Here is a 23,408-nt window from a genome sequence, read left to right on the forward strand (position 1 = left end):
AAGAAAACTAGAATAACACTCCTCATTAAAGATCCCCCCGTGGGTGGAGGCGGTAGAGTAACACCCACGCTATCCACAGCCTATCGTAAAAGGCGACTAAAAGGGGCCCCAGAGGCTCTGAACTTTGGAGCGTGGGTTAGCGACCACGGGAACCTTAGCTGAATCCTGGTATTGCTTCCACTTACTTGTGCTAGGCTCCTCACTTTCATCTATCCTATCCGACTCCTCTTGGTCAACTCTTGTTTTCTTCAACCCCCACGGTATTAGGTTCCCCAGGCCTAGGGATCCTTTCATTTTCACGTGGTCCTTGTCTACCTTTGGCCGATATCTTCACTTTTTGAAGTGTCGGATCCGTTCATATTTTCCCTCAGATTAGTGTTATATAGGACGGTTGCCCAGTTGTACTTCCCCTTAAAACAAAAATCACCACCACCACCTCATTGAAGGAAACCTCCATTACGAAGCCATGAATTTGACATGCGTGGAGGAAACATTAGGATCCCTTAGCATAGATGAAATGGCTATCAAGCCCAGAGTACACTATGATCGTAATCCTGATCAGCAACAGTTCTACAAATAGGCCTACTTGATGAGACGCTCGAAGGTAAGCTAACTAATCAATTCGCGATTATTCTATTTTCTTTCAGATGTACTATTTTTAATAGGCCTAAAATATCTGGAAGTTTTTTTGCTATTGGTTTTACGTCGCACCGACACAGATAAGTCTTATGGCGACGATGGGATAGGAAAGGGCTAGGAGTATGAAGGAATCGGCCGTGGCCTTAAGGTACAGCCACAGCATTTGCCTGGTGTGAAATTGGAAAACCACGGAAAACCATCTTCAGGGCTGCTGACAGCAGGATTCGAACCCACTATCTCCCCAATACAAGCTCACAGCTGCGCGCTCCTAACCGCATCTTAGATGCTATTGATATTAAGAATGACACCATACCTTTTTAGAAAAACCTGTCACTCTGGAGTTGACTTCCTTGGCCATGATATGTGGTTATCTCGTTCGAGTTGCGGAAGAAAATTCCAACTGTCAGTCATGCTTGGGACAGATATCCTCGGCCACTACTGACAGTCCATTGATGTGCCTCATTAGCATGAAAGATCGTGGAGCATTATTACGCTACCCCTCAAAAGAATTTGTTTACTTCCTGGAAAATATGTTTAATTTTACGCGTCATTCATTACGTTATCTGGGAAATACGAATTTAGTTTAAAAACTTCACGTTTTTTTTGTTCCAAAGTTCATTGAGGCATTCAAATGTGACGAGTGTGATCAGAGTACTGACTGCAACTCTCATTACAAAACTTTTAAAACCAATACTCGACAATGAAGCTCATACAATTAATTACTCATGCTCATTTTTAATGTATTACTTTTATTAATTATCACACTTGACTTCGCCTAAAATAATTCCAAATGCCACTTAAATTTGCCTTACTTTACATCCAACCACTCGAAATCACATTTAGGTGGTCCTCACTTCATTATTTGTAGATTTTTACGTCTTTAGAAACCATGTACTATTAATTGAATGTATTTCGCGCGAGCAGCATAGCAAGATGTCGAGACCTCTAGCGGACATTCGTAAAACTACTTGCGACCCGCATTTCTATCGGTCCACTTCCCGGCCTTGTATATCTCGAAGGCAACGGTACAGCAAAAAGTCTAAATTGACGAGCAGCCAGCCAGATGGCGTCAAATTTACGAAAACTGACCCAGAAGTGTCATTTGGATATTCAACGTCATAATCAGCTGATGGATATTTCGCAACGCAGTTCGCCATTGTTTTCGCTGTAGTTCTTCGAGCATAGAAATATTTCATCTTGCTTCATACCCGACTCCTTCTACTGTAACGTCTAATATCGCAATTTTTCTCGCAAGGGAACGTACTGTTCCTGTTAATAAAGTTTGAATATGGGAAAGAAAGAAAAATATATAACTAACCAAACAGTGAATGCAAATAATCGTAGTACTTTTCAACTCTGTAGGCTATATTATAATTTTCCTTACCCGCGATCTGTAAATGTACCATCTACTTCACACTTTCACAGCTAAGGGATTTAAACACAGTATGGAAACGTGCGGAATGAGTGGTACTTCGACAGTAGGCTTTTCTTACCAATTGCCTCCAGATTTTAGTGTGCTCGCCGATAGATTAATTATTTATAATATATAAAGTGCATTCCACAATTTACGGCACCCCTCCATAAGAGCTAGTCTGGAGTTGTGTTTATTAAAAGGTCAATATATAATCTTAAGAAGAAAGTGTACCGGTAAGTAATAAAGTTGGAATTCAAGACGACAAATTAGGGGCAAATATTAGTTTATAGGAAGGGGAGTTAGGGATTGGAGCAACTTACCAAGGGAAATGTTCAATATTTTTTTTCCAATTTCTCTGCGATCATTTAAGGGAAGGCTAGGAAAACAACAGATAGGGAATCTGCCACCTGGGCGACTGCCCTAAATGCAGATCAGTAGTGATTGATAGATTGATAAGTTTTCACGCAAATTCGTAAATCTGCCTAATAGCTACAAACAATATTTTGTTCTTAAGACTTCCCAATCGTATCTTAAAACGAATTCCAGTATGAAACTATACTGTAAATTTACTGTAGGTCAAATTGTTCTAGTTACAGAAAAAAAAAAATTGGGGCTGTTATGGCTTCAATTTTTTAAGCAACCGTTCGGGAAAGTGATCACTAAATACTTTTTACTGTCCTGCATTATGGCGCCGTTAAATCCGTTAAATCTTAATACGAAGCAGCGAATCATTTTTTTTTAATTACGAGAATAGGAATTAGGCCTCATTGAAGTACGATACTCCTTTTAACGAAGTTTGAATTGGGGAGAGAAAATAGTAAAATTAATAACTCACTGAACAGTGAATGCAAATGCGCGTAGTCTTTTTACACTCCAGATATCATTTCTGTAAATATAATACTACTTACTTCACAGCCATGGGAATATTTCCGTAAGTTCCAATTTGACATACCTAGGCCTATTCCAGCTTTCAACTTTACGACAGCGTGAGTTTTTAACATTATATTTTAGCCCAATTGCTAATTTACGATTAACATACAACAAATGTTAAGAGTATGTTCAACCAGTTGTCTGAAAACTTAAAATATTGTTCATCTGTACTCATATACAGCCTTACCTGTTGCTGTTACCTCGTGTTACACTTTGTACCGACTCCTTCCATTTGCCGAGTTTGACTACGAAGTTGCAACCCAGCGGCTGTGGGGTAGGATGTGACCGTGTAACGATGTGACGCTCCTCCCACCCCCCGCCTTGGGCTTGCTCCAAAGTGGATAGGATCATAGGATGAGGATATGGCCAAAGAGAATATGAAAGAAAATGGAGTATATGACGCCTGGTCGTTAGCACGTCACATGAATCGTTTCTTTCTCTGTCCTCTCACTAGCCAATCAACGCCTGATTTAGGAGGCGTGCCATGGTAGCTTCATTTTAATAGTAACCGGAAAAGCGCATTTTCGAAAGATTGATATTTCTTTCCTCTCATTTGTTTTCACAGCAGCAGGAGGACCAACATTTGCTCAGTCTTATTGTGCCCAAGTCTGCCAATATATCAGATTATTACACCAAGACCGATGAGTACTACACTAATATTATAATCTGCAGTGTTTAAAAATGGCAACAGAAGAAGAGACTGAATTGAGGGATCTTGTGGCTCAAACTCTTGAAAACAATGGTGTTTTGTCAAAAATACGGGTAATTTGATCTTTGCCATCACAATTTTATGTTCAATCATAAATTACTATCAAGTGTTCTCTTACTTAGTATTAAGTTGTTGTCAAACTATAAAAGTTAGGTTATGTGTTTCTTTGTTTGATTATGATTTCGTATCAAATAAAAGTTTTTGTCAAACGATAATTGTAATTATTACAGGCCCAACTTCGAGCTAGCGTATTTCTGGCTCTTGAAGAACAAGAATTAGCTCAGGTGAGGATTTACTAAATGTTTTGTGTTTGAAGGAGGAGGTTAGTGTGGATAAGTTATTGGTCAAATAATAGCATTTCAAACAATTCTTTTTTTAATCAGTGTCCATAATTTACACGTCTCGAGGAGTTACCTGTTATTTAATTCCCTGCTGTTAGAACTGATCCCAAACATTTGTTTACAGGATAAAATTCCTTTTATTAACAAGTCTTTTAAGGATTTCCTGAAGACATCTGAAGGATCCCTTGTTGCCTGTCTTGTGCGTGAGTTCCTAGAATTTTTTGAGCTTGACTTCACTTTGTCTGTGTTCGACCCTGAAACCTATCATGGAAAGGACTATGACTATGGAGGACGAAGCAAACTAATAAAGGATCTAAAGATCAAGAACTTAAATGGTTTGTACTTTGCTGGGTTTATATAGCCTGGTTTGTTTTTATATATACATTTTGTCTTTGTGGGGGATGGGAATGAAGAATGCTGTATTTATTGTAAAGTAGATGGATAGAACCTGTCCACTTCTTTACCATAACAATTTCTTCTTGAAAGTATAAACAGTACAAATTTTGCTATCACTTAAGATGAGTCGTATCCAGGGAGGTGAGAAGACTAATGGAGTTGCCCCTCACCACTGGTAGCCTGTGGAAAAAGTGGGCCCACTTCACAGGATGGGGAAGCCCTTGAGTTGACGCCCATTCGTCACAACCGTGCGCTACCGAATGAGGGAGAAAGCTGTTTATTTAAAACTGTGTTTTCTTGCTGTTCAAGTACAAGGCACCTAATGCTAATATACTACACTGTACACAAAATTGTAACAAATAAAACCGTACTTTTGATCAAACTAAAGCCGCTCACAGACCGCAAATTGACAATAACCAGTATTGCAGTCAGAAACTTTTTTATTTCAAGTCGTGAAATAAAGTTTTCACAGCTGTCGCTTTCTTTTTCGTCACTGTAGCATTCCTTTTTCGTAAATATTTCATGATCATTCTCATACGTCTCAATGAAGCCCTCATTTTTCTAATTATCAATTTCTCATCTTTCTTTTGACACTGTGCATGTTCAAAGTTTTCTCCATTTTCCTAGTCTGGGGTTGAACACCCTGAATTTACAAACGAGAATATTCTTCTTCTTTTTAATCCGTTTACCCTCCAGGGTTGGCTTTTTCCTTGGACTCAGCGAGGGATCCCACGTCTACCGCCTCAAGGGCAGTGTTCTGGAGCGTCAGACTTTGGGTCAGGGTTACAACTGGGGAAGAGGATCAGTACCTCGTCCAGACGGCCTCATCTGCTATGCTGAACAGAGGCCTTGTGAAGGGATGGGAAGATTGGAAGGAAGAGAGAAGGAAGCGGCTGTGGCCTTAAGTTAGGCGGTATTATTGGACCTTTATGTTTTCTTATATATATATATCAATGATATTTGTAAAGAAGTGGAATCAGAGATAAGGCTTTTCGCAGATGATGTTATTCTGTACAGAGTAATAAATTACAAGATTGTGAGCAACTGCAAAATGACCTCGATAATGTTGTGAGATGGACAGTAGTCAATGGTATGATGATAAACGGGGATAAAAGTCAGGTTGTGAGTTTCACAAATAGGAAAAGTCCTCTCAGTTTTAATTACTGCGTTGATGGGGTGAATGTTCCCGTTGGGGATCATTGTAAATACCTAGGTATTAATATAAGGAAAGATCTTCATTGGGGTAGTCACATAAATATGATTTAAAATAAAGGGTACAGATCTCTGCACATGGTTATGAGAGTATTTAGGGATTGTAGTAAGGATGTAAAGGAGAGAGCATATTTGTCTCTGGTGAGACCCCAACTAGAGTATGGTTGCAGTGTATGGGACCCTTACCAGGATTACTTGATTCAGGAACTGGAAAAAATCCAAAGAAAAGCAGCTCGATTTGTTCTGGGCGATTTCCGACAAAAGAGTAGCGTTACAAAAATGTTGCAAAGTTTGGGCTGGGAAGACTTGGTAGAAAGGAGACGAGGTGCTCGACTAAGTGGTATGTTACAAGTAACAACTCTCATTATTGTTCTGTATTGAAGATGATGTTAGGCATAGATATCAAGGATAATTTAATAAAAAAAACACCTAATTCAATACTTTCCACGTTTAATGTGGTTATTATCTACATGATTTTATGTAGACTTATTTGGTCAGGTACATGTTTCACCCATTATTTTGGGCATCTTCAGCCTGTAAACAACCTTTAGGTCAAGGTTTGGGACCTTTTTAACCAATATAAACATACCAATATATACACTATATACAATATATACATTATATACAATATATGCAATATATACAAACATTAACGAACTCTTAAGATGGGTAACATAAGTTAATACAGTTAAGTTTTTTGGTCCTAATCTATCTATTGGACATTTTTCATATTAGATAGACTAGGACCAAAAAACTTAACTGTATTAACTTATGTTACCCATCTTAAGAGTTCGTTAATGTTTGTATATATTGTATATAATGTATATATTGGTATGTTTATATTGTTTAAAAAGGTCCCAAACCTTGACCTAAAGGTTGTTTACAGGCTGAAGATGCCCAAAATAATGGGTGAAACATGTACCTGACCAAATAAGTCTACATAAAATCATGTAGATAATAACCACATTAAACGTGGAAAGTATTGAATTAGGTGGTTTTTTATTAAATTATCCTTGATATCTATGCCTAAGTGGTATGTTCCGAGCTGTCAGTGGAGAGATGGCGTGGGAGGACATCATTAGACGAATAAGTATGGATGGTGTCTTTAAAAGTAGGAAAGATCACAATATGAAGATAAAGTTGGAATTCAAGAGGACAAATTGGGGCAAATATTCGTTTATAGGAAGGGGAGTTAGGGATTGGAATAACTTACCAAGGGAGATGTTCAATAAATTTCCAATTTCTTTGCAATCATTTAAGAAAAGGCTAGGAAAACAACAGATAGGAAATCTGCCACCTGGGCGACTGCCCTAAATGCAGATCAATAGTGATTGATTGATTGATTGATTGATTGATTGATTGATTGATTGATTGATCAAGGGCATTTGCCTGGATGAGAAGTGGGAAACCATGGAAAACCACTTTGAGGATGGCTGAGGTGGGAATCTAACCCACCTCTATTCAGTTGACCCCCCAAGGCTGAGTGGACCCAGTTCCAGCCCTCATACCACTCTTCAAATTTTGTGGCAGAGCCGGGCCTCCGGGGATGGCAGCTAATCTCGCTAACCACTACACCACAGAGGCGGACGAGAATATTGTTAGTTAAAATGGGGACTACCAAACTATAATAGGAGTATACTGTGTTTAGAGCTCTTCCTGTAATAAAATAGGAAATGTTCTCACCTTTTGGACCTGAGTCTTATGAAAATATAATTTTACTCTTACTGCTAGAAAACGTTTTAGGATTTCGCCAAATATTGTGTATGTTTTAATATGGCTGATGATGACCCTGAGTAGGGTCGATACTAGTCCCATGTAATGTAAATATTGTAAATACAACTTAGTATTGAATCGGTGGAAAACTCTGCTGTGCATTATTTATATGTTATCTCAGTTCAATACGGACCAACAATATGAAGTTCATAACCCTTAATAGCCCACTTCAGTACGATACTACTTGGCTCGAGTGTGTCGACACCCCTGATTTGTGGTACCTTCTTTTTCTGCAAACTATTATTATTTAGAATGTCATCCAAACGGGACCCGATGGTCTAGGTTCTTAGGAAATCTACAACAATCCATATTTTAAAACAATGACATTCTCTCCATGAAAAAACAAACATGCGTATCTACATTTAATACATACTAGCCTACGAGGAAAAAAACTTACAGATGAAATGCAATGCCGGGTTTTCTGTTCCTGTCACTTCTATTGTTGCAACCATACACACAAAGTCCTATGATAAACACCGGTTCCATTAGGGAACTTGTCACAGGTAACTTACTGGGTGAATACAAACTTATGACTAGCAACAAGCTCACACTGCTCCCCAGCCGGTCGTGATGCCAAACAATATGGCTGCCGCTTTCAAGCAGTGGTCCCGTTTGGCCTGGCTAAGGGCCACTCCATTATTCTTCTCACCTCCCTGGTCGTATCATATTGTTGTTACACCTTAAACATGTAGGCCTACTGGAAACTATGAAAGATAATTATAAATGTAGTGAGAGACATGCTATTACACCTCTCTACATTCCATAAATATCCCAACCCACACCCATGCTAAGCAAGTGATGAAGAATAGGTACTGTAAGTCTAAACTGAATCTCCTATGCCTCATTTTTCATTGGGGCTTCATTGCTTGACCTGTTTCATTATTTCTTTCCCTGGCAGTATATGTGCCCGCAGTGTGGGCACTGCTGAGTATCACTGAGGATTGCAACTCTGCATCCGAGTAATGGGTGTCCTTCCTCCTCAGAGTGTTTTCAGCTATTTGCCACCACATTGCTCTTGGACATCCTTAGCCTCTCCTTGCCGAGTCATACAATTAGAGAGATTTTGTTCTAAGCATCTTTTAAAATGTACTCAGTGCATACTCATTGGTTTGATTCTAGGACTTATGAAGCTGTAACTATACTAAATAGTTGTCAGTGTTTATTTTAATTTAAAGTGTATATGAAGCAGCTGAAGATGTTTCCTAGGAGATGAAACTTGTACTGCTTATTTTTAAAAATATAATTAATCGCTAAGAGTGATTAAAAATTATATTGATTGGGTGGGAATCCTCAAATCTCTGTATATTCAGAACATGCCACTAAGTCATGCAGCTCGTTTCCTTTCTCCCACGTTTTACCATAGTCTAATATACACAGTCGTGAAGCTCCTTAGTGATGAAATGACATCCTGTTGACAGGCGGAATGACGCCAGCGCTTGCAGCGACCAGCAAGCTATAACTGTCGGGAACAATTCTCTAGCCAACAGCTGATTGCAATTTCCCACGTAAATTATAAGCTGTAACCACCTCCACAACTATATTAATCGTAAGTTTTAAGAAAACACGTTGTAGACTATTTATTGCTACAGCGTGGTAATAATACCAAAGCTAAACAAACTTAGTTTATTTTCAAAGGAACAACTGATCACACCACTGTAGTTAAGGTCTTAGCCATTTTTCAAATCCTATTATAAAACTGAATTTAGTAATTTCACATAAATCATTAGTAATTTCACATAAATCATCAAATTAATAATGGACTATAAAAACAATTCAAATAATATTCAAAGATCTGAATGACTGAATTTTAAGTACTTTAAGTTTTTTCGTTCTATGGCACTGAAAGCTTTCATTGCAAAATTTCATAATGTAATCTAATCTTAGTTTCACACATAATTTCAGCACTAACGACTTAGCTAGCACCTTCACAGCATTAATGTAGAAAATCAGGTATTTACATTAGGTAATTGACAGTATACCACATCCAAGCTCATGAGCATTCTCTTTCAACATACAGGAAATTCCGAACAACAGCTCCTGTTCTCTTAATTCTCTTCGACTTCCTACAAGATAATTTCTGCTCCTCTGGCAGCTGAGCCAGTGGCCGCACGGTTTAGGCCGCGTAGCTATCAGCTTACATTCCGGAGATAGTGGATTCGATCCCCACTGTTGGCAGCCCTGATGATGTTTTTTCTTGGTTTCCCATTGTCACACCAGGCTGTACCTTAATTATGGCCACGGACGCTTCCTTCCCACTCCAAGCCCTTTCCTATCCCACTGTTGCCAAAAGACTTATCTGTGTCGGTGGGACGTATAGCTGTGTGTTGTGTTCTTGTGACACAGGTTGATCATCTCTTATCAATAACTTCCTTTTTTTTTTTTTTTTTTTTTTTTTTTTTTTTTTTTTTTTTTTTTTTTTTTTTTTTTTTTTTAAATCTGTGGAGGTTTATTTGGAATGGAACTGTCCGGCTCCATTGCTAAATGGTTAGCGTGCTCGCCTTTGGTCACAGGGGCCCCAGGTTCGATTCCTGGCAGGGTCGGGAATTTTAACCACCATTGGTTAATTTCTCTGGCATGGGGGCTGGGTGTATGCGTCGTCTTCATCATAATTTCATCCTCATCATGACGCGCAGGTTGCCTACGGGAGTCAAATCGAAAGATCTGCACCTATTACATACACCTATTACATACTATCCACCTGCACCTGGCGAGCGAACTTGTCCTCGGACACTTCCGACATTAAAAGCCATACGCCATTTCATTTGGAATGGAACTGCATTCCATACTAATTTTTTCTTCTCTGCTGACATAAACTGGCTGTCTTCAAAATGATTCAAACATAACTTTATGTTATTGTACAAATAGTTCACATTTTTCTTCAATAAATCAGTCCTTCTACTATTTACAACCAATTTTTTCCCCCTATTTTTCTTTCTTTCTTAATCCATTTACCCTCTTGGGTTGGTTTTTCCTTCGGACTCAGAGAGGGATCTCACCTCCACCACCTCAAGGGCAGTGTCCTTTGGGTCGTGGTTACAACTGGGCAGGAGGACCAATACCTCGCTCAGGCGGCTTCACCTGCTATGCTGAACAGGGGCCTTGTGGGCGATGTGAAGATTGGAAGGGAGAGGGAAGGAAGCGGCTGTGGCCACAAGTTAGGTACCATCCTGGCATTTGGCTAGAGATGTAGCAAACCACGGAAAACCACTTGCGAGGATGGCTGAGGTGGAAATCAAACCCTCCTCTACTCAGTTGACCTCCCGAGGCTGAGTGAACCCCGTTCCAGCCCTCGTATCACTTTTTCAAATTTCGTAGTAGAGCCAGGAATGAAACCCAGGCCTCCGGGGGTGGCAGGTAATTACACTAACCACTACACCATAGAGGCAGATTTGTAATTTTCTACACATTGAAAATTAAAACACCACTACGTGTTAGAGGTTACTGTTGCATTAAAACGTTATTTAATTTCATAATTGGATAGATTTCCCGTTGAATTACATACCTGGATCATTGATAAACGAAATATCAATTAATCAAGTTACATTTCTGAATCTTCACAATATTGTTCTGTTATACAAAAGCTTTACTGTACAGGATCTTTAGAAAACCGAAAGAATGACAGCTCTGGTGTCTTCTTGTAATTGAGCAGTTTATTGCGCCATACACATCTCGTTTCGTAAATACCTTGTTAATTTAATAGGAAACCAATCATCTGTAAGGGAATTAACACACGCTTATGTCGCAAACCATGTACCAACTTACACATCTCGTGGATGAAAGAATTGAGCCGAGCTTTGCAACTGTGTATATTAAGACTGTGATTTTATCATATATTAAATTGTTATGTGTATGAAGACTATTGTCGCGGCCACCAAATTAGGCGGGTGAGGAAAACTGGGCTGTCATCAGATATGGGAACGGCAAAGCGACAGACGGTCGAGAGTCGCTTACCTCCGAGCACGGATTGGTAACGCTGATCGTGCAGTGCTGTCTAGTTGAAGCCCATCCGCTCCAGGCCACCTTTCCCGAGTCATTCCCTGTCATGCAGCTGTTGAGCTTGCACCATAAGTGCAGTTAAAGTGGATAGTGAATGTGAATTGATTTGGGCTCAAGTCAAGAGAGAAGTCGGAGAGGACGAAGACGTTCAAAATAAAAGACGTAGAAAAACTCACGTCAGAAGCCATCGACCGTGCGACTGCTGCAGATTGGGAAATGTGCTTCAATCGCGCGGAAAATCTTCAAACAGACGATAGGGCCAAGGAAATAGTAAGGGACGAAAGAATGGAGTCATTCATCATCAGTGTAAATGACGACTCGACATATAGTGAGATGTGTGATGACAGTGACTAAGGAATTTTAGACTGCCTTGAAGCTAGAAACCGATTCTTAATTCATTGTAAATTAATGTTAACCTATTCTTTAAAGTGGTTCTTTTTCCATATTATTCAGTACAATATACAGTATTCAAATATTTAAAGTTATAATGTAATAAAACTGATACGGATTAATATGTAATCCAAAAGTATTTACGGCGTCCTGCAGCCTGTGCTGGCGCGCACGCCCTGAACTGCCTCAGCCAGCGACATTTACATGATCGCTTTCCGAGCCATTTTCCAGGAAAATTACAAGGCTCACAGAAATATGTTTCAGATAAAAAATATGTCAACCAATTTTATTTCATTTTCCCGCAGACAAAATTTTATTGGCTGAAGAAATAAAAACTTGGCCGCTTACTGAAATTTTCAATACATGCTTCTACGGATTTAAATTTACTCGTTCAAGATTTTATTTTTAATAATTATTTGAAGTGGTTTATATGGAAAATAGTTATACCACTGAAATCAGCAATCTTTTCTGAAGCTTGTAGTATAATTTGTTTTGAAACATTGTATGAAGTAACATCAGGAGCTTGAGAGAGAACAACTTGCCTCGCGCTCCAAAGTGATGTGTTCAGTTAGACATTTCTTCGCCAGTTGCTACATCACCTTAGCAACAACGTAATTTCTCTGACCCGCCTAATTTGGTGGCCGCGACAATAGATTAAGTTTTATTCAATAAATTGTAACTTATACCCATATGACCCCAACCCCATACTGAGTTACTACTTAAAAAATTACCATACTGAAATTGGTGTGATTAAAAGTATATTACTAACTTTTGTACCCTGTAATGTGTTTCTTAAGAGAACGTTGTGGTACAATTTCTTTTCTGTCTAAGTTTTAAAAATATTTAATTCAAGTTGCTGACCTCATAAGCCCAAATAATTATACTGGCAACTGCATATTTCATGAGAACTCATGTTATCGGAGATAGTTCAAACGAAGGCAGATCAACAATAACATTATATCATTACAACTTTTAAAATTCTTTGTGAATATTTTATCAAATTATGCTTTTTCCATGATGGGCTCTTTTGAAAACCGTAATGTTTTTTAAAGAATTTTACATAGCTTTGGTGAATCTTAACCTGATTAGAGAGTAGTATTCAATGAATGATCTTTCTATTTTTCAGATACAAAGGGGCCACTTTTAGCTCAGATTTTACAGCTGGTCCGAGTGGCACCTAAGGAGGTCCCTGACACAGTTCCTAAAGAGGTAAGTTGCCTGGAAGTTTAATTATTTGTTACATTTTGATGAATGTTGTTATCATCACAATTCAATTTACTCATTTCTGAGTATCATGACTCCATTGGCTTTGTCTCTGCTGGCCACATCTCTGCTGTAGTGTCGCCATCCCGGATGATCTATGGCTTTTCTCAGTGCACATTGGAAAGATAAGCCAGTGATAGTCTTCACTTGTTCCATCCATCTGGTTGGAGTCCTTCCCTGTAGTCTACTGCCCTCAACCTTCCCTTCCATGATCAACTTCTCTAGATTTCATCCACGTTGTCTCACAATGTGCCAAGAAAACTGAAGTAATATCTCGAGAAGAAAAGCATTTTAAAATCTTCAGCTCCTGAAGAATGTTATCAATAAGTACTGAATATAATATTTTATTCCCATCCTGAAAAGACTTGTGATTCTGTTTCTTTAACCCGAGAAAGGTTGTTTTTACTTCCATTAGTCCCATCACCACCAGTGCAGCCTCTTTCTCATCCTTCTACACACACAGTAGTCACCAATCAGTTTGAACCTACAAATTGTCGAGGATAGTTGTTTGCGGGTCATAGCAACCCTCTGCAACCGTTTTCGTATGCGTAATTTTTCTCAGTTTGTACATGTGGGAATGTATTCTGTGGGAAGAAAATCCAACAGATGGCCCATAACAGCTTTCTTTTTTTCTTCTTTTTTTCGTCTTTTGGATGTCGCAGCTATAAACGAATTACTTGTCTATGCTTGGAATAGCAAAGACAAGCATCTCATAAGGAGACAGTTCCTGAAACAACTTGCCAAGGAACTCTCTTTTCCTTACACGAGGTCTCATTTGCAGCCTGCAAAACTTAGCCGTAAGCTGAGAAATAATGCACCACTGAAAGAAGAGTATCCCAATTCCGGTAGAAGCTCAAACAGATCAGGGTGCCAAAAACGAAAGAGATGTGCTCTGTGCCCCACAACTGGGATCTAAAGTTACCAAACGTGTATGATCTGCAAGAAGTTCATGTGTGGAAACAATGGAAAACTGACCTGCCTAGACTGCCTTGAAAGTGCGTAAACTACTGTCTTAATACAATAAGAAGCCTAATTAGTGTAAAACCGAGCTCAATAGCTGCAGTCACTTAAGTGTGGCCAGTATTCGGCGAATAGTGGGTTCGAACCCCAATGGCGGCAACTCTCAAAATGGTTTTCCGTGGTTTTCCATTTTCACACCTTAATTAAGACCACATTCTCTTCCTTCCCACTTCCTGCCCTTTCCTGTACCATCGTCGCCATACAACCTATCTGTGTCGGTGCGACGTAAAACAACTTGTAAAAAAATTAGTTTAAATTTGTCCTTTATCTCCATTTTCTTAAAAGTTACTTGATTTTGCAGTACGTTGACTTAATTTTCTCAAATTTCTCGTATAGCACAAGTTTATGCCTGAAATCATTAAAAATTTTAGTATGGTGACCATTTGAAAACGAACTTAAGTAGTGTCTACACTATCCTAGAAAATATTCTAGTGTAATCGTTTTTGTGCTTTTTCCATTTCTGAGAAAATATGGTGGATTTTTGAAACAAGTGTATTTTTTGTAATTATTTTTCAGTAATACATTTGTAACTATATTATAAAGATTTAAATAACAGTATGGACCTAGATTATATGGACTGCCTTAGATCCATAAGAAAATATGTTCCCCTCAGACCTATTGTTAGTGCGATAGGTTCTCCTACGTATGCTCTGGCTAAATACCTAAGCAAATTGCTTCAGCCACACACATAGGATGTACTGAATCATACATCAGGGACTCTCGGTATTTCGTCAACAAGCTGTCAACCATAACCCTTCAACCGAATGCACTTTTGGCGAGTTTCGATGTGGAGTCCTTGTTCACTAAAGTGCCGATTGACTCGGTCATGTCTCTCATTGAACACCTGTTCCCTGAGGACATTACTAAGCTATTTTACCACTGCATGACTTCCAGCTATTTCTTGATGTGGGGTGGGAATTTTTACGAACAGACGGACGGAGTGGCTATGGGAAGTCCACTTTCGCCCGTAGTGGCTAATTTCTTTATGGAGCATTTTGAGGAGGAGGCTATTGCTTCGGCGCCCGTCAAACCTATGATATGGTGGAGGTATGTTGATGATGCATTTGTGGTCTGGACAGAAGGTCCTGAAAAACTTCATCTATAGAAAAGTGCAAGGTATTTTAGTGAATAAGTTGAATTTTCTTTGCATTCAGTTCCTACGCTCAGCTTATTGTGTGTTGTGTACTTCAAGCATGTATCTTATGTGGCTTGATTAATTTAACAGTTCAGCATGCCGTACTGTTTTGTGCCTGGCTGTAAGTCAGGCTATGCTAGAGCAGTTGATGATATGCAATTTTTTCACCACTGAAGGATAGAAATCAATTTGAAAAAATGGGCCAGAGTTATTCCACGGAAGGAGACGGAGTTAACGCATTATAGAAGAATTTGTCATGTTCATTTCTCTGATGTTTTGATAGTATAGTCAGATAATTTTATAGCGAATGGTGAAAAAGTGGATATAGAAAAAATTTCAATTGGTCTTTCAGGAGCTGGCTGTTGTCTTCAGCATGTTATGAATATAATCCCCAGACTTGTTTATCATTATCTGAAATGCTGATTTTTCTTCAGAATGAAGGAAAGCCAACTTATAAATCTCATTTTTTGTCCCGTATTGCATTAACTCAACTACCCCCTGTGGATGGGGGACGCACATGTAGAATACACCCGCGGTATCCCGTGCCTGTCGTAAGAGGCGACTAAAAGGGGCCCTTAGCCGAGTCCTGGCATTGCTTCCACTTACTTGTGCCAGGCTCCTCACTTTCATCTATCCTGTCCGACCTCCCTTGGTCAACTCTTGTTCTTTTCTGACCCCGATGGTATTAGAGCATTCGAGGCCTAGGGAGTCTTTCATTTTCACACCCTTCGTGGCCCTTGCCGTTCTTTGTCCATTTCTTTATTTTTCGAAGTGAAGGATCACCACTTTTTTCTTCTTTTTTCCCTTTGTCTACCCCATGGGTGGGGACGCATACAAAGAATACACCCACGGTATCTCCTGCCTGTCGTAAGAGGTGACTAAAAGGGGCGACCAAGGGATGATTGAATTAGAACCATGAAACTACTTTTGATTAGTACCATCACACGGGGAACACCATGAGTTGCCTGTACTTGCGAGTAGTACCACTATATTTGGTACGAAATAGGTTTGTGATTAGTAGCAGCAGAGTGTGTCACTGTGGGTTTCCAGTACCTGTGAGTCGTACCCTTGTGAGCAACATCACGGGTCTGGGTGTTGCCTGCGATTAGTACCACTATATGAGCGGCACCGTGGGTCTGCGTTGCCTGCGCTTAGTACCCACTATGTGAGGAATACCACAGGATTACCCTCACCTGTGATTAGTACACCTAGGTGAGGAACACCATCGGTTTGCGTTGCCTATGTGTGGCGCCATTATGTGAGAAACATCATAGGTCTGCGTTACCTGTACGACATCCAATACTTGTAAGTATTACCATCATGTGGAACACCGTGAGTCTATGCTACTTTTGATTAGTACCCCAACATGACAAATATCATGGTTCTACTTTACTAGCGATAAGTACTATTCTGAGGGGCTGTTGACCTGTATTTTGTACCCCTTTAGACAACAAGCATCCTCGATTCAGGATTGTGCTTTAGAAATGGTCTCTTGGTCAGTAATACTATTTTTATGGTAGTTTTTGGGTAGGGTCCACTGATTTTTTAAAAATTCATATCCATCCATTCATTCTTCATGCCATTTTTTATTTTGGTCAGTGGATGATTATGAACTTTTGATTTGTCATTTCATTTCGTACTATCAGGGGCCGATAACCTAGATGTTAGCCCCCTTAAAACAACAAGCGGCGTCATCATCATAATCATCATCATCATCATCATCAACTCAACTAAGGTTAGGTTGTATGAAGAATCCCACCTTCCAATACTTGTTTGTTCTTTACTGCTAGTCTATGTAATATGCAGCTAAAAAAGATACACCTTAGGAATGAAACATATACTTTTTAAATAATGTAATTAGATTTTAAGCTGGATTATGTTACATAATTACATACTGTAGACTAGCAGTAAAAAAACAAGTATTGGAAGGTGGGATTCTCCATTCAACCTAACCTTAGTTGAAGGAAATCCAGCGAGATTTACAAGCTCGAACATCCACCAAATCTTCATGCAAGCTTTCGAAAGTCAAGTAACCGACAAATTGAGTTGGTAAGTAATTACCTTTAAATAGTTCATGTGTGTTTGTTTTAATATGCTGGGAGTTATGTGCTATTTATCTGTGTATGTACATTCCAGTAACCTCTGCTTTCCACAACATGTGATGAAGTCTGTAGTTTTTTATTCCAGGTATGATTTTTTCCATTGTACCCTGCCATGGTATTTTAATTGTAATCTCTCATTGTTTTTTAAAAGATAGTGTAAATACTTATCAGTTACGGAGTAATATGTTTCCTCTGGCATCATTCCTAAGACCAGCTGATCGGTTCTGTGGAGCTTGCCCTCTCTAGTTCTACCTGTGGGGCACACTTGAACTCGAGGAATCCTCACACTTGTTCTTATATCCATCATGGCTTGACACTTACTGCTTCAGAGAAAAAAAATGAGAAAACTCTTGTTGTAAAATGTGCAAGAGCTGACTGCTACTGCATTTGTTTTCTTTTTCAGGAGCCAAGTTTTAACAAAACAGTTGAGAAGAGAAAGGAGTTCTCCTTCTCTTCTGCCGAAAGCAGCTCTCCAATAACGTCCAAGACTTTACCTAACCCTGATCCCGCAGAAGGCAAGCAGTCCAGCGTGTGGGATGCCAGCAGTAAGCCAAGAGCAAACACAGAAGATATTACAAAACACATTACTACTCCGTCCACAGTGCAAGACGGGTCCTCAAAGGAGAAGAAAACAAGGTTATATTTTCTTGTGCAGTTTAAGGTGCAACCTCTTATGAGAGATATTTCTCTTAACACATTGACGACCGGCCCCGGAGATCTCCATAGTACTGCAGCCAGCAGTTGTTGATGGGCCCTGGAAATCTCCATTTTTACACACCAGCATCATTTGTAGCTTGTTGTACTATCTGTTGACTATAATTTTAACTATTTTCAATCATGTCATGGAGTAGAAAGATCATCAATTTTAGTGTCGATGTATTTTTTTAATTGTATGGTCTTTGTAGCCATGGAAACTTTGTATATACACAGTTCTTACGCACCGAGAATGACAAAGTATTTCCACTTTTATATGCAGATCCATTGTCTGATGTGCCACATGGATGACGAGCCCTGAGAATCTTCGTAGTTTCTCAGCTGAGTGTAGGTAACAGCCGACAGTAGGTGACTGGCTACGAGAATTCTTGCTTTTATGCACCTTGTATCTCCTTGATTATTAATAAAATTGTGGCCGAGATTAGAAGTTCCAAACGGTGTAGTCATAGAATATAAATTATCGCTGCATCTTTCTTTCTTTCTTTAAACCTTTAAGTGAAAATGAAAACCTACAACCTGTTTTCCAGTCTTTGACCGTGTCAGGGATGTAATGAATGTATCATATATAGGCTACTAGTACGATGGAGTTGCCACTCCCAAAGTGATTTATTAATGACTGATAGATGCTATGAAATGATAATGGAGAGTGTTGCTGGAATTAAAGATGACAGTGAAAACCGGAGTACATGGAGAAAAACCTGTCCCGCCTCTGCTTTGTCCAGCACAAATCTCACATGGAGTGACCGGTATTTAAACAACGGTATCCAGCGGTGAGAGGCCGACGCGCTGCCGTCTGAGCCACAGAGGCTCTTAAACCTTTATGTATTTAACAAAATAATGTCGGATATGTAGAGCTATTCCCTGGATTTCCAGTGCGGATGTCAACGTGGCACGGTGTATTCAGTTGCCGACGGCTACCGATAATTGTGATTAATTATGTACAGACTGGTTATGATAGGTATAGAGTGACAGTGAATTAGATATTTCTAATGTTTAATGGTTAACATTAAATAGGGAGTAGCCATAAAGAGAAATCCTTGCATACTTGAAAACAATAACTACACGAATGGCACAAACAGGGCATTCGTACTACACTGTAAGACTATTACATGGAGACACAAACGGTACTGCTTTGAAAGTTATCACAACGTACAGACTACTAAGCAACCTGCTGAGTATATGTTCCAAGTTGAAGCCGATATCTTGAATACTTTTAAAGTTACAGTAGTTTGAGTGCAGCAGTGAAATTTCTTTCTTGGAGGCTGGAACTATCCATTCTACATGGACTAGCAGCCTCTGTTCGAGGCCCGTTGTCAATGTGTTAAAATTCATCCCTCTTCATTTTCTCCTACCCACATGCAGTTGGCTGAAAATCATTATTTGTTTGTGTCCTCATCTGGAATCATATTCTATTTACCGAGCTCGTTAGCTGCAGTCGCTTAAGTGCGGCCAGTATTCGGGAGATAATGGGCTCGAACCCCACTGTCAGCAGCCCTGAAGATGGTTTTCCGTGTTTTCCCATTTTCACACCAGGCAAATGCTGGGGCTGTATCTTTAATAAGGCCACAGCCGCTTCCTTCCCACTCCTAGCCCTTTCCTGTCCCATCGTCACCATAAGACGTATGTGTCGGTGCAACATAGAACAACTTAAAAAAATAGTCCTATTCTATTCCAGTTTCCGTGCTTTAACCCTCTACCAGTCAGCCTATATGCAGGGTCTGCTCAAAGGAGCTCAGATTACCTTTTTGTAATTTTGTGACTAAAATTTATATTTTTTAAATTAATACATATTCAGACTGCCAGAAACCTGACTAGTGAAGCAGTTATTTAGTTACTTCTGGGAAAACAAAACAATGAACACTTAGTTCACAGAGATCAAAGAGCAAAATAAAGCAAAGTCATCTCCGTATATGCCATGAAGGCCCTTAGAGGGGTGGAAGGTAAAGGCTTCCACTATCTCTAACCACGGCACTTGATGGGGTTAGAGAGGTTAGCTCAATGCCCGGCTGCATTTGCCCCCCAGGAATTAACCTGGTACTCATTTTTGGTGCAGGCTGAGTGAACCTCAAGGTTGTGTGCACCTCCAGAAGCGGAAATATTGTTTCTTAAATTTTACGACTTCCTGATGAGGATTCGAACCCACGATAAATGATTTAGAAGAATTAAATTTATCAGTGCTCCAAATTGAAGGCAGAGACAAGAGAATTCTAAGGAATAAACACTTTCGATTCAAACTCATAACATTTGAACGAAGGAAGTACACCGTTACTGACAACCAAAGGGCAGCCAGGTCTGACAGGATGAAGTAGTTTTGGGAGCGAAAGAAGAAGCTGAAAACTATGTAATAAATAAATATATATTCACATGAAAAATTGCAGTTATTCATACAACTACGAGTATTCAGAAAAAGGTATTACAGTAAAAGTTGCCCTCAGCGGAAACCCAAAGGACCGGAAACCTTTCCCGCTGTATGCAGGATTCTGTTTCATAAAGGTGGTTAAAAATAAAATCAGATCATATGTACATACCTCTGTTAGATAATCCAGCAATAGATATTTATGATTTTGTGCTGTAGGTGATACAATAATAACACTAATCACACACTTATTGTTACGGAATATGAACACCAGTTCATCAGCACAAACACAAATCTGTTCTTGTTTAGAACTTCCTCCCTGTGTATTAAAGTTTCACCCATTTGTAATGCTATTTTTTTTTTTCTTCTAATATAAAAGCCAACATGGCATAACAGAATAAATAAATTGACCAGAGCACAATATATCACCAAGAATACCTACAACAAAACGGGCCTGTCAATAGCAACAAAATTAAAACGCTACAAAACAGTCACTCAACTAGACATAACATATGCAAGTGAAACCATCTTCAAAACAACTAACACTGCACAAATAGACAAAATACTCAAGATAGAAGAATCATTAGAACGTGCATCAGCAAATCATAACAAAAAGATGGACACTGGAGAGTAGCTTCTAATGAAATAGTCTACAAGGAAATAGAACCAGTAATGAGCACAATCAGGAAGAAATGCATTTCATTTTTTGGACATCTAATCAGGACACCAGAGAACAGGATCATCAGGAGAATAATAGAAAAACTATGGAATAGTAAGTGCAACATTAAGTGGATTACAGAAATCAAGGAATACCGTATTTCACGGCGTAATCGTCGCATCCTTTATTTTCAATACAAAAATCGGACTTTAAACCTTTAATTACATAATCGTCGCACGTCCAAATTTTGTTCACTAATCTGGTTAAAAGGTAAATGGAACTGCAACGTAAGTTGCACATGAATGCGCAATTTAAATACGTGTATGGTTTATGGGCAATTTGGCAACACAGTCACGTTTGCGACATGTTGCACAACGTATAAATAAATAATACCGGTATATGTACGACGCATGGCTTACCGGTAGACTATCGGCAGTTTGACAACGTGGTCGCGAGACAGTGTACTATTTATTCACCACCTACATATTATGCTTACCGGTAGGCTATCGGCAGTTTGACAACGTGGTCGCGAGACAGTGTACTATTTATTCACCACCTACATATTATGAGTTCCCATTTGAAATACGTAAGGCTGTAAGTTATCGCTTATCGGCAACGTCGCCAGGAAATACCGGCTAGGTAGGTTGAATGGACCTCGAACCAGCCCTCAGATACAGGTAAAATTCCCTGACCCGGCCGTGAATTGAACCCGAGGCCTCCGTGTAAGAGGCAAGCACGCTACCCCTACACCATGGGGCCGGCTCCTGTGTTATTGCGCACGAAGTGAAATCCAAGACGATAACGCAGATTTCCACGGAATTATTCAGCCGAATTATTTACGATGTCTCAGTTGTCATCGCTAGACTCTTATCTTACTACTACGTCATAAGTGTCCGGGCATGGGATGAAAACTTTTATCCAAGCAGTCAAGATAATTATTATCCAATGCTATTAAAGTTTTATTTTTTTTATTTTTTTTTTTGCTAGGGGCTTTACGTCGCACCGACACAGATAGGTCTTACGGCGACGATGGGATAGGAAAGGCCTAGGAGTTGGAAGGAAGCGGCCGTGGCCTTAATTAAGGTACAGCCCCAGCATTTGCCTGGTGTGAAAATGGGAAACCACGGAAAACCATCTTCAGGGCTGCCGATAGTTTTATTTTATAAACTCGTCAGTAATGTAATGTAAAATCATCAATAACTGGGAAGAAATACCGTATGTTTAAAAGAAATTGAAAAAAATGAATGTTTGTTACTGACGTCTCGGAATACAGTCAACTATACAGTAGATCTACACCGCGCTAGCTAGAGCTCCGGTTTGCGAGCTTTGCGCAAGCGCAGTAGTGTGTCGCAACCAACGAGCTAAACTGATAAATTGTTGCATGCTTCCTTGCTGCCTAACAGTATTGGCTGCTCTGGAATGGACAGATCACAGATGCATTTATTTGTTTCAGATTTACGTGATTACTGTAGACACGTGTGCGTGAGAATTTGTTTTTAATTTGTGTTTTGGGTGTTTGCAGAAATAATTTGTTTTAATAGTGAACAATTACGGAAAGTCATTTATATCGCAAAACATTAATGTGTGAAGCATTTATAAGCGATTATGGGTAAATATAGAAACTATTCTGCGGGCTTCAAGCTAAGCGTAATTGCCTTCGCTGAACAGCCCGGGAACAGAGCTGCAGAAAGAAAATTTTCTGTGAGTGAAAAGTTGGTGCGTGACTGGCAGAAAGTAAAAAACAAGCTAAAAAGCACAAACCCTTCTAGATGCGCCTTTAGAGGTCCTAAAACAGGGAAGTTTCCTATAATTGACGAAGAAGTGTTTAGGTACGTCAGTGAAATATGTAACAATGGCTGCAGTGTATCATATGAAATGTTACAAATTAAGGGAGAGGAGGTAGCGCGCAAACACAACATACCGGTAACTCAGTTTAAGGCGACTCGTGGGTGGATTAAGGGGTTCATGCGACGACACAATCTGTCAGTGCGAAGGAGAACAACACTAAGCCAAAAGTTGCCTGCTGATTACACGGACAAGATTGTAAATTTTCACCGATTTGTCATACGTTTGCGCAAGGAAACTTCATACTTGCTTTCTCAAATCGGTAATGCCGATCAGACTCCAATCTTTTTTGATATGCCTCGCAACAGCACTATTGCGCTAAAAGGATCACGGAGTGTATTAATGAAAACCAGCGGTAGTGAAAAGTTGCGATGCACGGCAATGCTAGCCATTACAGCTGACGGGAGAAAGTTGCCGCCTTACATAATTTTCAAGAGGAAAACGATGCCTAAGAATATACAGTTTCCCCGTGGAATTCATGTACGAGTGCAACCAAAGGGTTGGATGGACGTAGA

The 23,408-nt window shown here is 39.5% G+C and overlaps 1 protein-coding gene and 1 long non-coding RNA gene across 2 annotated transcripts in view; one reads left to right on the plus strand and one right to left on the minus strand.

Annotated features, from left to right (window-relative positions):
* Positions 1-3,300, minus strand: part of LOC136881985 (uncharacterized) — a 50,609-nt gene extending 47,309 nt beyond the window's left edge. The window contains exon 1 of the long non-coding RNA XR_010861064.2: positions 3,171-3,300. This is a non-coding gene — a long non-coding RNA (uncharacterized lncRNA). The remainder of the gene's footprint in view (positions 1-3,170) is intronic.
* A 170-nt stretch (positions 3,301-3,470) lies between these two features.
* LOC136881971 (centrosomal protein 43) overlaps positions 3,471-23,408 on the plus strand; it is a 40,155-nt gene continuing 20,217 nt past the window's right edge. The window contains exons 1-5 of the mRNA XM_067154444.2: positions 3,471-3,745; positions 3,923-3,976; positions 4,158-4,368; positions 12,927-13,009; positions 17,724-17,956. Of these exons, the coding sequence (XP_067010545.2) occupies positions 3,665-3,745; positions 3,923-3,976; positions 4,158-4,368; positions 12,927-13,009; positions 17,724-17,956 (662 nt within the window). The 5' untranslated portion in view covers positions 3,471-3,664. The remainder of the gene's footprint in view (positions 3,746-3,922; positions 3,977-4,157; positions 4,369-12,926; positions 13,010-17,723; positions 17,957-23,408) is intronic.

The sequence above is a fragment of the Anabrus simplex genome, chromosome 10, assembly GCF_040414725.1.
Source record: "Anabrus simplex isolate iqAnaSimp1 chromosome 10, ASM4041472v1, whole genome shotgun sequence".
NCBI lineage: Eukaryota > Metazoa > Arthropoda > Insecta > Orthoptera > Tettigoniidae > Anabrus > Anabrus simplex.